The sequence below is a fragment of the Haliotis cracherodii genome, unplaced genomic scaffold (assembly GCF_022045235.1).
Source record: "Haliotis cracherodii isolate W230 unplaced genomic scaffold, xgHalCrac1.p SCAF_4, whole genome shotgun sequence".
NCBI classification, from domain to species: domain Eukaryota; kingdom Metazoa; phylum Mollusca; class Gastropoda; order Lepetellida; family Haliotidae; genus Haliotis; species Haliotis cracherodii.
Window position 1 is genome coordinate 68,582,470 of NW_027266297.1, and position 16,675 is coordinate 68,599,144.

Below are 16,675 nucleotides of genomic sequence, written 5' to 3' on the forward strand. Positions count from 1 at the left end.
AGTGTGGTTTAAGCGTTTGCTCGTCACGCCGAAGACCCGGGTTCGATTACCGACATGGGTACAATATGTGAAGCCCATTTCTGGTGCCCCCGCAGATATTGCTGGAATATTTCTAAAAGCGGCGTAAAACCATACCTACCTATTTCATGTGATCAGTCATTATTCTCCGTCAGTATATATGAAGAATTACACATAACAACCCGTACAACGTTCTGTATTTATTCCACAATAAGCGTGATATCAAAACAACATCCCTGACCACCACATGGGCGTTAAAGCACATGTAACTGTTAAATATGAGCATCGAATGTATAAAGTACCCAAATGTGAACTGGAAGGCACTGTCTTCTCAAGGCTTTCTTGTGTATAAGAAATGGCAAGAATAAAACCTTACGACAAATACTCAATGGTATCGTGGCCCACAACGACCAAACCTGCCACAACTCCCCCCAGACACACACACACATATATATATGATACACATTCCTTCATCAACAAATAGGTTCCAAAGCGAACTCCAGGATTCAATTATAATGCAGGCAAACAGTTAGTCTTCATATAAAATACACAGTTGCTGCGATGCCTCATCCCTCGAACATGTTGGCTGGCGTTCCCTTGAAGCCGAGCCCAGTCACCCTGAACACTGACCCCGCCAGGTTGTCGCAGGTCTGGAACTGTTGGTCCGAGACTCCCTCCTTCCCGCAGGTGACGTACAGTTCGTCCAGGTTCTTGCCACCCCAGCAGCAGGACGTTGTCCTGGTGGCGCCCGGGAACCCGATCGTCAGCAGCTCCTTGCCTGGCAATACGAGCAGCGATCATTAATGCAGTATTCTTGAAAAGATCTGCACATTTAATAACATGTAGAAATTATTAACAAGCATCAGAAAACGGACAATGCAATCATAGAGCGATTATTAGAAGCTCTGCCCAATTGAATGCACATACTACGACCCGTGAGACCCGCCACGTGCTCCTGTAGAGTCAAGTGTAAAGTAGTGGTACCTAATGTGAAATATATGACATCGATGCCCCCCCCCCCCCCCCCCCCCCTCTCCCTCTTCCTAAAAAGGAGAAAAAAAATATTTAAAAAAAATATCATTAGGTGATAGTACAGCTTTTAATTAAAAGCGCTTTTAACGTTTGAAAGATGTTCTCATGCAGAATGAGAGAATGATTATTGCTAAACGCCATATCAGTAATGCTGCAGGTATACGCGGAGACTATATGGCATGCATCCTCCCGAGGCAAAGGCGTTAATTGACAACAAAAGTCCAGTTTCCACCCTTGGCTGGATTTTCCAGGCTCGGTCGTAGCGCCAACAGTGCCTATTGCGAGTTATGTCCCTTCTATGCCCCAATTGACCAATCAGATCCTTCAGTTGACCGAAATATGCACGTTGACACCCATTTTGTTTGCGAACCGGATGTCTAGTTTGTTACGCGATTTTGATTGAATTATGCATATACTCGTTAGTCGAGTCAAAATGGAACTCCGGAATTCCAGCCTAGTTCGACAAGGGTGGAAACTGGACTTTAATAGTCAGTTAATGCCCTTGCCTCGGGAAGATGTATAACATGACAAGAGAAACTATTCTGAGACTAGAGCGAAAAGTATTGAGCTCGTTTCAAATGTAAGTCTTAAAACTTGTGATTGAATTGTGTTTGAAAGTGTGTCTCAATGTCATTAGGGTAATAGAGTAATCGACACCATAACATTGTGATGGTTGGAATTACTAAGGTCACGTGTCTTAGGACTTCATCTTGACCAGCTCACCTCTTCCGCAATATCATATGAATTCATAAGTAAACAATATACTTATACGATGTTTTCCCTGCTAAACACTTGTACCTGTCTCGGGGTCGAATCGGACCACTTTGCCGACGCTGTAACATGCCAGCCAGAGCTTCCCCTCCGTGTCGATCGTCATGCCGTCCGGGAATCCGTATGTGAATCGTCGCTCAGGACCACAGTCCACTACTGACCTCTGATTGGCTGGAGCAGACAACAGTTGGGAGTAGTGGCAGGTAATAAATATAGTTTATTTTTTGTATTACCATTAAGTAGGCTGAAATAATACCGAATACAAGTGAGTGAGTGAGTGAGTTGGGTTTAACGCCGCTTTTAACAGTATTCCAGTTATATCGCGGTGTGTCTGGAAAGCCCGAAGTGATGCATACCCCACGAGCACGGGTATGGTGCTGACAAACCTAGAAACATAATTGGGGTGAACTGGGATTCGAACCCACAATCATAGGTTTCTGACGTGCCCAAGGGACGCAACCCTGCACAGCGAATCGCAGCGCCTTAGACGAATGGGCCACCCGTGCCCCCACCCCCGATTACGAGTTTCGTATCCCTATAAACATAACATTATTACCCCGGTCGGTGACGCTTACCAGTAATTGTATATTCTTGATTAAACATGATATTTGTCCAGACCCATGCCACAATAAGGACGCCGAGAGGCATTGTCGATCAAAACATACGCTCGTAATTGCAAGACTGCAAATCTGCTCTCCGAAATTCTAATACAGTAAACTACGGTTATAACGAACTCATAGGGACCACGAATTTTAGTTCGTAATATCCGTAGTTCGTTATATGCAAATATACAGCATATATACAACAAATGGCCTGGACGAAAAAAAGTTTGTTTTATCGTCAGTTCGTCATAAGAGTGTTTGTTATAAACGTAGTTTAATGTATATGCCAATTCCTGTAAAGACGTTTGTGGACAATCGAGACGGATTTTAAAAATTGTATTTCGGGATAAAGGGAGCGCTAGCATTGGAATTGGGTCGATAAGCACTCTCCCGGATATAACACTCATCATCTAAAACTATATATAGAGTAAACGGCGTGGATTCATTCGAGAAATCTGTAGAAACCATGACATCGTTCTAATACTTGGAGGCAAACTAACATGTGTTTCCCGTATTGATGTCGTAGTCGAAGGCGAATATGTTGCCGGGGATGGAGTCGACGTAGTATAAGATGCGGCTGTCGGCGCTCCAGGCCAAGCCGTTGGAAATGTTGATTTTGCTGACGTGTGTCTTGAGGTCTCCGTTGGTGTCGAGAGAATACAAAGTCCCCATCTCCATCTCTGGCTGAGCTGGTGCCACCTCTTTGCCCATGGTTCCTGGGGAACATGAAGTATGTATCTCTCTACAGTCTTCAGTTAACAAAGATACAGTTCATATAAAGGTGTCACTCTTTTGACAACGGTATACGGTTATATACTGAAACGTCGCGTCAAAGAACCAAGAAGAAATATTCTGTCTTTACTGAAAGGTACATTAGTTTCAAGGGTACAATATTATGATCACATATGCTTGTTTGTTAGTTTGTTTGTTGTTTAACGCCGCAGTATTCCAGCTATATGATGGTGGTCTGTAAATAATCGAGTCTGGACCAGACAACCCAGTGATTGACAACATGAGCATCGATCCACGCTATTGGGATCGATGACATGCTTCAACCAAGTCAGCGAGCCTGACCACCCGATCCCGTTAGTCGCCTCTTACGACAAGCATAGTCGCCTTTTACGGCAAGCATGGGTTGCTGAAGACCTTATCTACCCCGGATCTTCACGGGTCTGATCACATATGCATCGTAAATACTCAAACCTGATGATTAAAAACGTTACTGCCATATGCCCAATATCATACCTTGAAATGTCTGAAGCCATCACGGCCATTTTAGAAATAGGTTGCAAAGATAAAGAAGAGCATTATTCGTATCAGTTGAAATACAATGCAAGAAAAATACCGCCATCCAAACCACAACACCATTTCACATCAACTTTCTCATAACGAAGCATTATTAATCAAACCCTTATTTCACAGAAACGATAAATAGTATATTTAACATAAATGATAAAGGTAACAGAGCCAGTGGACATCATCTTCCCGAGGCAAGAGCGTTAACTGACTATAAAAGTCCAGTTTCCACCCTTGCCGAACTGGGATGGAATTCCTGGGCTCGATCGTAGTGGTTATTACGAGTTATGTCCCTTCTATGCCTCTCCTATGGACCAATCAGATGCCACCTCTCGTATCACTTGCAATTGCATTTGCTTCAAACAAAATGGCGGCGCCCAGTCAAGACGATCTGATCGATAATCAATATCTATATTGTGATAAAACGGGTCTTTCATCGCGAAGTGCATCAAATCACGCGAGCCTCTTGATTACAAACATGAAAAGATTTGGAAAATATCTGTTGACAACGAATTGGCGGTGCACGTGCTTTACAAATGCTGCAATCGACCGAAATCTGCATGACAGTTCACGAACCGGATTTCGATTTCGGAGCGCGATTTGGATTGGACTATGCATAGACTCGTTAGTCCAGCCAAAATGTTACTCCATAAAACCAGCCTAGTTGAAAACTGTTCTTTTGTAGTCAGTTAACGCCCTTGCCTCGGGAAGATGGTGGTCATCAGTTCACATCATGTTACTATTTATATCCATACGAACTAGTTACCATGCAGATGTAGTTTCTATACGTGTAACACAACTCCTTATTCGTAATGAAATGCACGACTTCACTGTTGGTTAATGTAGACATTATATTGACAAATATTATCGAGCATATCTGCGACTGATTAGTGGGTCGGCTCCTATACCAGAGAGTGAGAGGCAGTAATATATTTCTATGTCCAACTTGGCCAAGGGTAAGCTTTAACGTTGTGTCACGACTATACTGTGAGACAGACTGGTATTCCGACAATAGAGTCCGAGTAGAATGCGCCCTCACGCTGGACATTTCTCTCACCGTTCGTCTTATTCTGTGTCTGAGTTTGTACTAGTATTATTCGCCTACGATCAAAGCTGTCCCCATTAAACAGATCAACGTTGGTGACAAATGTCATTTCCGCCATTGATGCCCTAACTGCGCATGCTCACCAGCAAACAGTCTTCCTCTGGGGTCACACTTTCCGTCGTTGAACCTGTTGCTTGTGCCCTGATCCACCTCCACCAACGTCTCCAACGCCTGCGTGTCCCAGTCCACCGACACCAGCTTCCGGCCAAGTCCCACGACCACGCCCCCCTTCTTCCTTGGGATCACCAGAGTAGCGAACGGACCTAGTGGAAGACAATCGCACACATTTATAATGAAGAAACGTTATGTTTGCTTGTTGTTAAACGCCGCACTCCACAATATTCCGACTAATTGACGGCGGTCTTAAATAAATGAGTCTTGACCAAACAATTCAGTGATTGATATCATGAGCATCGATCTAAGCAATTGGGATACGATGACATGCACCAACCAAGTCAGCGAGCCTGAATCTTATGACAAGCACAGTTGCCTTTCACGGCAAACATGGATTGGTGAAGACCTATTCTTCACGGGTCAGAAACATTAGGTCTCACTGGAACCAACGTGAATGGCACGTGGTCATGTGCACAGCGCACAGATCACGAAGAAGGTAAAGTTAAGAAACGTCGGACTCGGAGAGTAGTTGGATGGGTGACCACGTTAAGCACCTTGACTCCTGAGAGTTTCTAGGGCTTCGGTCCTGCCCCACACTGTCTCCTTAGGCTAGTGTCTTTTTCGAAATGTACCTCTGTTCACCCAGCAGTGAGTGGGTACCCGGTAGGATGAGATGAGATGGTGGCTGTTAACCTTCTAGCGCCTCACAGGCAGCTTGGGTTGTATTCTCCCCAGGGAGATGAGAATGAAAATTGAGTGCTCACTGATCCATTGAGCAAGCGCTATGAGCATCCACTTGGTGAATGGAATCTGGCGCATTATAAATGCACATTCCCAACACATAACTCACCCATATTGATCTTACTGTCGACGCCGGTGTTGGAGTCCCAGCGGTGCACATCACCGTTGGTGATGTCCACGTAGTAGAGACTCTGCGAAGCGTCGTCCCAGTGAGGGCCCTCGCCAATGGTGGTGCAGGCATGCTTGATCACCGTCTCTACTTTGTAGGATCCAGACCCCGACATTGCTGGAACGAGTCATTACTTAAATTTACGATATGTAACAAACAGAGCAGAGAGGCTCAATCTGTCAATACTACTCATGCAAAGAAACAGTCATAATATTTATTTCAACCTGTTGCCATAGTTGCATGCGAAACTGCGAGACTCGGCTCCTATACCTGTAATTTTCCAATCTCATTTAAATCAGATCTTAGTTTTCGCTACCGCTAAACAACGATCTGAGGACATGCCATTACGGGTCACGCCAGGACGACCTTTCGCGAAGTTTGACCGACCAATGAAATGACTGACAAGAAATCGACATTAGCCAATCAGAAGGCAGCTTTCTCGAGCCTTACGACACTAGTTTCAAACTGGCGACTAGGCTTCGAAACATATTTTGACGTATTCTCGATTAAAAAAAAAATAAACTGAAAAGAAGAACACTCAGGAATTTCTTATAGATGGCCTAGATTATAAGGATATAATCATAAAACCCGTAACTGTCGTTCGGAATACCCCGTTTTAAATATTTCGTGGTTGCATGATTAGAAAACACATCCGACTGTCACTTTCATGATCTGGTAAGCGACGCTCTGATTGGTTGGATGAAAGGTCGTTCTGACGTGACCCTTAATGGGATGTCCTCAGATCTATCTTTAGCGATGGCGAGAACTAAGATCTGATTTTAATGAGATTCGTAATTTTCACGAGCAGAGCTGCAGATAAGCAGCATATTTGCGAAAAATAACAACCCCCGACCCCCTAGAAAAAAAAGAAAAAAAAAAGATAAAAAATATATAAATAAGCAATAAATAAAAAAATAAAATAAAATATTAATTATCAACTTACTTTCAATTAACTTTGGCACAGAAACGCATGCATTAAATGAAAAACTCAAATGTATAAAAAACAGCACGCGTAAATACCCAATGAAGATTTTTAAGCATGTGCACACAGGAGCTAATTTCCGAAACACAATGACGAGCTAATTTACCTTCCGAGTCAAGCCTATATATTTAGAACAGTTATCGTGGTTATATACATCTAAAACATTATTTCATTTGTTAAATCTTAAAATGTTCACTCTTTGGGGGAAACCAAATAGAGTTGAGTGAAAAATAATATTGGTTATCCGTTGAAAAATGTAATAACCAAATTAAAATAAAATCCCTAAAGTAAAAACTTGAGCTCTGCACGAGGAACCACAAAAAGGGAATATTTGTTCTTCGGATCAAACATTTGAGGAAAACGATGATGGAATTCCGAAAAAAGTAATAGTAATTAATGCATGTGACTCATGTTTCCTGCGTGGCCGTCACATCCCACATCAGTTCACAGTTTATATATGAACACGGACTAGTATGGTTATATAGGTCCGTGTAGTCCTGCACCATGACCGTGGAATATATAAATTTTATGAAAAAATAATAATCTAGAAATGCATACAAAAGCAAGTCTAACCAGCTCAAGCTAGCTCTATTTCACAGCATAGGGAAAATTATTGTAGAGTCAAGAAGGATATTGTGTAATATAAGATTTCAGAGACAAAATGTTAGTCCAAGGTCCGTGGTATGAAGAACAATGCAGCTCTATAGCCGTTGCCTTTAGACCTACTGTCGCCTCTTCCAGGAAATCAAGACCCGGGTACTCCTAGAAACAGGGATGATGGTGCTATATTTAGTAATTAGCTGTCACTGAACAATGAATATGTATTGGAACACTAGACGTAATGGGTAGACGCCCAATAGCCGTGCATCTCCTATTACCATGTCGTGAGCTCGTTACATACGTACTTTCAGCAAAGCTGCACGCTAGCGAGGTATTCAAGTCAATGGAGAGTATCCTTGTGCAGGGCGGTTACAGTTGACCTCTGGATTACAATGTATAGCTCCACAAAGCAAGGGGGCTGATTTGAAGGCAGGTCATACGCACATCATCTTGGCGTTCATACTCGTAGTGATATTCAGGAAGCCTATACTTTCTTACCTTGTGTACAGAAGAGTTGAAACAAAGCCCGATTGCAAGCTGTTGTATTGATTGCCAGATATACACACCATATGACACCTCTCGACAACATACCATTAATAAACACAATGCAGGACAATTTGCATCGGATGGACTATAACATGCGCACGTGTACCGATTGGGGCTTAACTCTAAAAGATAACGAAATTTGACACAGCAATAGAGGAGGGGATCAACTATTGAGAGGGGTGGGGGTAAAAAAAAGACACAGATCTAATTGTTCAAATAAATATATCATAAATATGAACATCATTTATGGACTGGTAATATATAATAGGGAGGGGGGAGTATGATAACTTTCCTCAGGCCAATTCCCCCAGACCCCAAATAATAAATTTCCAGTCCTATACTATCTATCATCTACTCATCGCTAGCCTTCGTGTGAAATTTTCCGAGTGTATTTTTTAGACAAGTTATGAGCCAAGCTTAGTCTGTCATACACACCCTGAAATAAATATATCCAATACAGCCATGCAAGTCTATAATGTTTGGCAAGTCTAGATTACTGCAATATTCTAAAATTTAAGAACTGTTTTTTTATGGACAATATGTTTGTCTGAGACACCCTGTAAGCACGGAGAGTTCGAGTTAGCAGACTCGGGCGCTGTGCCTAAAATGGAAACAGTGTAATAGGGAGTAAAACGTCCCCTTCGTGATTTTAGACTAATATATTCGCATCCAGGTTTAAATTTGTATAAAAGAGACGACGGCATGTCCATGATATACTGTATTTTGCTGTATCAGCGAGTATGTCTCATAATAAAAGCGGGGGAGAACCCAAGGGCGGTTCCAGCATCTTTAAAAGGGAGGGGTCTAAAATATCAAAATCCTCTCTCAGATAATTTTACTGCCTACAACATACTACATTTGGTTTTCAAAAGAGAAAGGGGGGGGGGGGGGGGGGGGGGACTGAGGACTATGCTGTGTGTGGACCACTATTTGGGGACCACAGCCCAACCACTCGCCCCGTAACACAACCCACCATTACCGCCTCAAAGAGTTCACACATTTGTAGGGGACGTCCTTTACCCAGTTCAGGCTCTGCATAACGCCCTGATAACGCCAGGTCGTCTATACAAGACATATCTATCCAACCTGTAACGTCTTCTGAGTTACACAGAAAACATAACAAGAACTCAATGTGCATCTAATAATATATGCAATAGCCTGAACACGTACCGATCTACTGCACAACCTTGCGACGCCCCCTTGGACAAAGTGTACTGCTTCCGTCACAACACGGGATCGTCTCAGTAATGGCGACCTTGTGGATGGAGGCCTTACAACCTGCGTCGGTCGTTACGTAACGCTCTATCATGTGATGCGGACGGACGGACGGACGGACTCGGCCACACAAAGCTTCTGACTTTATTGTGTATATAACTACTGGGATAAAGTTTACAACATATTATTTAGAGACTGGTCATTAAATTTAGTTGGGGGTAGGAGGTGCTGTTTGATTGGGGTTGGTCTTTAACCTGCATGATCTTTTTGCCGACCCTCGATTATCCCCGTGTTGTGGGTTTTCGGACGTTTAAGAAACATTCTTAGTTTTATCTCTGATCACATGAACAACTGTAAAACATCTCATTCACTTATAAATGACAAATTTCTCTTAAAAACAAGCCATCATCTGAGTACTTTCAATTTCTGTGTGATGCTACACCCCCCGTAATAGCGCGGATAATCGCGATAAACATGGCAGCGATAGCAGTTTTAGCCCACTAGTCCTTATAATTACAATGATAACATATAACGAAACCCTTAAAAAGGTCAAATTTCTACTAGTCCTTAGGATACCTTAACTATTGGGCTGTTTGGCAAGGACTATAGGACTGGTGCCAATTTCTAACGTTGCATGGCCGTCCGAAAACGCATGACGTCCTAAAACCTATGAACTGACGAAATATATGTAAAAACAAGTCATGCTCCCACAAATATATGTAACAATATTTCATGACTCACACCTCCCCATATGAAATTACCAATCCCTAAATAATGTTCATTGCTTACAATTGCTATATTTTGTAAAAGAATATGGAACTGACAATAACTTCCCCTATGATTGGTCAGTTAAATAGCCTCAGAAAGTTTGTTGAAAGTCGGCCATATTGAAATTCGCACTTTGGACTATTTATCCGCTATTTGAACAAGCGTCTGTTACAGTGTGGTATTTTAAGTTATTGTAAGAATGCCCTAGTTGTAAACATAGATTCTTCATGCATGACAGCTTCATGACAGCTTGATAACCTACATATCGATCCATTAAAACATGGCTGCAGATCGATAACCCATCAGAACGTCAAATCGGATGTTTTGGGCAACTAAACCGTCAACTCCAAATTAAAAATAAAAGGTATCGAATCTGCAGTGAGTCGACCTCAAATTTCAGAACACAGGAGGTGTACCGTATTTCCTCTATTAGACGCTGGACCTCTAATAGACGCCGGGTCAATTGATTAGTGCAAAAAATAGAAGCCGGGCCTCTAATAGACGCCGGGTCGATCAATTGATACAATTAATGATCCCTTTTTGGGACCTAAACTACATAATGATTCGGGACATTCGTGGTCATAGTGAAATGAGGGTATTAATAGAAGCCGGGCCTCCAATAGACGCCGGGCCTCTAATTGACGCCGGGTCAAAGGCTTGTCCGAAATAAATAGAAGCCCGGGCGTCTAATAGAGGAAATACGGTATCTCCTAATTATTGTTACTCCACATTTGGAAACAAATATCACATTAGGTGACACACCTCTCAAATATTAGTCAGAACATTTAAGTATTCGTGAATGAGTGAGTATGGTTTTACGCCGCTATCAGCACTATCCCAGCAATATCACGGCGGGGGACACTAAAAATGGGCTTCACTCATTATTCCCGTGAGGGAAATTGAACCCGGGCATTCGGTGTGACGAGCACTTAAGCATTTATGAAAGATAGTTCATTAGTCTCTTGTTTTTTTGTGTTGTGTTGGGTCCGTACCCCTGGACTAAAAGTTGTCACAGTAATAATATGGTGTACAGAGAACAGCAGCAAGTCTACATGGCAAGTCGGCTATAGCGGGGTCGTGACCTTTGTATCTCATTGTATTATTGAGACTAATTGCATGGGTAAAACACAAGCAGTCTATGTTAATATGCATGTATGTTTTGTAGTAGGCACTCATGTGCATCTCACTGCTAGCATCGTCATGAATATCAGCGCATATTAACGATGCACGATTGTTGTACATTCAATAAGGGGCTCGGTCACGCACAGCGGAATGTCGCTTGTGTGCAAACGAACATAATGGCATCTAAAAGCATCCAGTATCATTTGAAATACGAACTGACCTGGAAACACGCTGCTGTTGAGTTGCGCGGGAGATGGAGCGAAAAAAGGTTTTTGTGCTTGTTATCTCGTGTGTACTTCCGCCTCGACGTAGACTTGTCACAGTCTCCTAACGAACGTCTTCAAGCATTAAAGGGATAAATCAATGTGGATGTGGAAGTCGGAATGTGTTTTGTGTACTGTTGACATTAACCAGGTCACGCAGGTCAACATAGGTTATTAAATGTCTGTGATGAACCGGCTGAACTCGTTATTGGTCAGTAAATAAAAATATATAACCCTATATGTAAGTAGAGACTACTTACATATAGGGTGGTATATATTTTTATTTACTGACGCTACTTACATATAGGGGGTATATATTTTTATTTACTGACCAATAACGAGTTCCTGTGGATATGTTGCATTTGCGTGCAGACCTTTCACAAGGTATACGAACGTAACAATGTATTGACATTAACACACAATCCTATACGTCTCGACTTCGTGTCATGTTTCCGGCTTAACGTACACAAGGCAATCTTTAGATTATTCCGCAGACTTTAATCCAAGTATTGAGTGGGTACATGGTATTATACCGTTTACTCTAAAGGGAGCACAGTCATTATCAAATTCAGTACATGCAGCTGTAGGGGGCACGGGTGGCCCAGTCGTCTAAGGCGCCGCGATTCGCTGTGCAGAGTTGCGTCCCTTGGGCACGCCAGAAACCTATGATTGTGGGTTCGAATCCCGGTTCGCCCCGATTATGTTTCTAGGTTTGTCAGCACCATACCCGTGCTCGTGGGTTTCACCGAAGTGGTAAACGTCTGAGACCTGCATCACTTGGGGCTTTCCTCCCACATTAAGCTGACACGCCGTGATATAACTGGAATACTGTTAAAAGCGGCGTTAAACCCAACTCACACACACACACATGCAGCTGTATCTGGACCCGGACCTAACCGGCCCTTAATATATAGAAGCATGCAGTTTAGGTTCTTAATAAGACGAAATGGAATATTACACAGTAAGCTATTTAATTTGAATACTCTATATAAAGTAGATGCACCGTGACTCGAAGCCCTCAGTATCGAGCGGTTGTTTTCCACGTGTTTCTAACCAGGCACTATTATAATTATACTGTGCTTCTTTGCTTTTCGAATTTGTGTTTTTTTCCCCTTCAAGTTTAGTGTATTCAAGGTCAGAGGCCAAATGCACGTACAGGAAGTACCTCGTCATAATTAGTCCCAAAACAACCTGATATATGCGTGCTTACATTTGTCATAATCTGTTACACAGAACGTGATTTTCAAGTTATTATTACAACAGTTTTATAGTTTGTTTGTTTGTTGCTTAACGCCGCACTCAGCAATAGTCCACCTATATGACGGTGTCCTGTAAATAATCGAGTCTGGATCAGACAATACGGTGATCGATATTATGAGCAACGTGCCACGCCGCCTGGGTATATCAACCAAGTCACTGAACCTTGCCAACCGATCGCCATGAGTGGACTGCTTGACATGCTGCTATACAATTACATTTTTAAAAATATTGCCAAGTTGTATTTGTGATTCGTTGTAAGGAATTCCCGAACTCCGACACAGTGCATGTACTTTTGTTACACAACTTACCTTCCTTTACCAGAATGTCTTACTGTGACTTGAACCGAACACGACTGTCAACGGAATGCCTACAGTGTGCAGGCTCCCTGCCGCGACCACCTGACCGGGTACTATGCTCAGCCAGGCTGATTTTCAAGGTTGGACATAATTATGATTAGATAACCCACATCTTCGAAGTATGTCTATAGTTCATGCATTTGCCTATGGTGATTGGTTTAGGCTCTATCAGCAATTTTGCTGATAAAAACTAACAAGCCTGTCTTAAACAAGGAGATCCGTTAACACGATTAGACCCGGAAGCTGATGATTTGAACACAGCGGTGTAATACAAGTACCAGATGTTTGTACGTAAAATATTCAGTGAATGTTAACTATCAAGCCCGAATTAAATTAAAATATTAATATTAATAAAATATTAAATTATTGCACCCGACTTCAAGCTAAAAGTGAGTGCCTTGTTTAACGCCTCTTTGAAAAGTATTTCAGCCATATAAGGACGCATACGTTTCATGTGGGAAGGAAGCCCGAAGTGATGCAAGTCTAAGACGATTACCACTTCGGTGGAACCCACGAGTACGGGTATGGTGCTGGAACACACCAAGGACTAGTATCATGCACATTCAAACCCATCCTGGGACGCCAAAGGGACGCAACTCCTTAGACGACATGGCCACCCTGCCCCCAACAACCTGTTTTAACAGTTTTTGCTTCAGCATGTATTGTTTGGTTTCTGTATTTTATTACAATACATGTATATCTAAAAATTGTTTTATCGAAATAAATGTGTCAATTCGTGGGCTCCTAAATGGTCTAAATAGTGGTGGCCTCAGTCCACCCTTATACAGGCATCCCTGTCCACCCCTATACAATCATACCAATCCACCCCCTATACAATCATACCAATCCACCAAACACAATCATACCAATCCACCCTACACAATCATACCAATCCACCCATCACAATCATACCAATCCACCCATCACAATCATACCAATCCACCCTACACAATCATACCAATCCACATGATTGTAATAAATGAAACCTTTTCAGGACAATGTGGTTGTTTGAAATGGTACTGTGCGTTGTGTGCATTAAATCCTCTACAGGACAGCTTGTGTGGCACACACCGCCCGAGTCTTAAGGAAATAATGTGTACTAAATAGTAATGCTAAATGTACAGTAAACTACGGTTATAACGAACTCAAAGGGACCACTAATTGTAGTTCGTTATAACCGTAGTTCGTTATAAGCATATATACAACATACAACAATTATATTACAGCAATTGTTTGGGACAAAAAAGTAAGTTCGTTATATCCGTCAGTTCGTTATAAGCGTGATCGTTATAACCGTACTTTACTGTGTGTCTATTTCTATAGCGATGGCGCAACGTGGTGACAGATTTATCTATAACACGACTGAAAAATTTCAATATTCTGTGATAGTGCAACATGTGGTTATCGACAGGTATTTTCACAGATGTGTTTATGTATGTACATCTGTATCCAAGGGTTGCAGGAGTGCATCGATTACAGCGTCACGTGGTGCCTAACTGGTTTTCCCTTGACCAAGGGACAGCGTGGTTGAAGCGTTTGCTCGTCACACCAAAGGCTGGGTTTTTTGTTTCCCCACATAGGTACAGTGTGAAATCCCAGTTCTGGTGTGACCCTCCATGATCCTGATAGAATGTTGTTAAAAGCGGCGTAAAACATACATACTTACTCACTCACTCACTCCATCGATCCATCTACGGCAATATTCCAGCTATACCACGTATGTGATACACATAAGAGATGTGTGGATGTCAACTTCTTTTTATGAGGGTCGGTCGGGTAGCGTACGCTCGTCACGCCGAAGACCGGAGTTCGATTCCCGACATGGGTACAATATGTGAAGCCCATTTCTGTTGTCCCTAGCCGTGTCAACGACCGCGAGACTGACCACCCAGCCGTTCCCGCCTCTTATGACAAGCATAGTCGCCTTTTATGGCAAGCATGGGTTGCTGAAGACCTATACTACCCCGGATGGGGTTGTTGAAGACCTATTCTACCCCGAATGGGGTTGTAGAAGACCTATGCTACCCCGGATGGGGTTGCTGAAGACCTATTCTACCCCGGAATGGGTTGCTGAAGACCTATTCTACACTGCAGTCAGGGAGACACAAACCAGGGGTTAATGGAGGACATGGATCAATGACGGCGATGTATGATGAAACACGATCATGGATCCATGACGGCGATGTATGATGACACACGATCATGGATCAATGACGGCGATGTATGATGACACACGATCATGGATCCATGACGGCGATGTATGATGACACACGATCATGGATCCATGACGGCGGTGTATGATGACACACGATCATGGATCCATGATGGCAAATTAGGGTGACACACGAGCACGGATCCATTAGAGGTATGATGATACTTTAACATGGATCCTCAACGAGAGCGAGACACGATGATGACACATAAACATGGATCCATGATGGCGAGGTATATGTCGCCCCGACAGCGAGGTACAGTGTCACACGAGCATGGCTCCCCGACAGCGAGGTACAATGTCACACGAGCATGGCTCCCCGACAGCGAGGTACAAAGTCACAGGAGCATGGCTCCCCGACAGCGAGGTACAATGTCACACTACCATGGCTCCATGACAGAGAGGTACAATGTCACACGAGCATGGCTCCCCGACAGCGAGGTACAATGTCACACGAGTATGGCTCCATCACAGCGAGGTACAATGTCACACGAGCATGGCTCCCCGACAGAGAGGTACAATGTCACACGAGTATGGCTCCATCACAGCGAGGTACAATGTCACACGAGTATGGCTCCATCACAGCGAGGTACAATGTCACACGAGCATGGCTCCCCGACAGCGAGGTACAATGTCACACGAGCATGGCTCCCCGACAGCGAGGTACAATGTCACACGAGTATGGCTCCATCACAGCGAGGTACAATGTCCCACGAGCATGGCTCCCCGACAGCGAGGTACAATGTCCCACGAGCATGGCTCCCCGACAGCGAGGTACAATGTTACACGAGCATGGCTCCATCACAGCGAGGTAAAGTATCACACGGGCATGTCTCCATGACAACGATGTACACTGTCACACGAGCATGTCTCCATGACAGCGAGGTACAATGTCACACGAGCATGTCTCCATGACAGCGAGGTACAATGTCACACGAGTATGGCTCCCCAACAGCGAGGTACAATGTCACACGAGCATGGCTCCCCGACAGCGAGGTACAATGTCACACAAGCATGTCTCCATGACAGCGAGGTACAATGTCACACGAGCATGGCTCCCCGACAGCAAGGTACAATGTCACAAGAGGATGTCTCCATGACAACGAGGTACAATGTCACACGAGCATGGCTCCATGACAACGAGGTACAATGTCACACGAGCATGGCTCCCCGACAGCGAGGTACAATGTCACACAAGCATGTCTCCATGACAGCGAGGTACAATGTCACACGAGCATGGCTCCCCGACAGCAAGGTACAATGTCACAAGAGGATGTCTCCATGACAACGAGGTACAATGTCACACGAGCATGGCTCCATGACAACGAGGTACAATGTCACACGAGCATGTCTCCATGACAACGAGGTACAATGTCACACGAGCATGGCTCCATGACAACGAGGTACAATGTCACACGAGCATGGCTCCCCGACAGCGAGGTACAATGTCACACGAGCATGTCTCCATGACAACGAGGTACAATGTCACACGAGCATGTCTCC

At 43.5% G+C, this 16,675-nt stretch overlaps 1 protein-coding gene across 3 annotated transcripts; it reads right to left on the reverse strand.

Moving 5' to 3' along the window:
- Positions 1-205: 205 nt before the first annotated feature.
- Positions 206-13,001, reverse strand: LOC139479034 (regucalcin-like). 3 transcript variants are annotated; one of them, XM_071261775.1, is made up of 6 exons: positions 12,913-13,001; positions 5,789-5,965; positions 4,908-5,087; positions 2,924-3,139; positions 1,849-1,992; positions 206-796 (listed from the first exon to the last, which is right to left on the reverse strand). In XM_071261775.1, the coding sequence occupies exons 2-6, from the start codon at positions 5,961-5,963 to the stop codon at positions 585-587; spliced, it is 927 nt and encodes a 308-aa protein (XP_071117876.1). In that variant the 5' UTR covers positions 5,964-5,965; positions 12,913-13,001; the 3' UTR covers positions 206-584. The 3 variants fall into 3 exon arrangements, with proteins under 3 accessions (XP_071117876.1, XP_071117878.1, XP_071117877.1); XM_071261777.1 differs by having other exon boundaries at positions 12,923-12,943; XM_071261776.1 differs by lacking the exon at positions 12,913-13,001 and adding an exon at positions 9,147-9,201.
- Positions 13,002-16,675: the final 3,674 nt, after the last annotated feature.

Excerpts from the sequence above, each read along its gene's own strand:
- LOC139479034 (XM_071261775.1), bottom strand. The coding sequence starts at position 5,963 with ATGTCGGGGTCTGGATCCTACAAAGTAGAGACGGTGATCAAGCATGCC. Across the intron at positions 5,088-5,788 it reads CGACAGTAAGATCAATATGG|GTCCGTTCGCTACTCTGGTG; the intron begins GTGAGTTATGTG and ends GTCTTCCACTAG. Across the intron at positions 797-1,848 it reads CCGATTCGACCCCGAGACAG|GCAAGGAGCTGCTGACGATC; the intron begins GTACAAGTGTTT and ends TCGTATTGCCAG.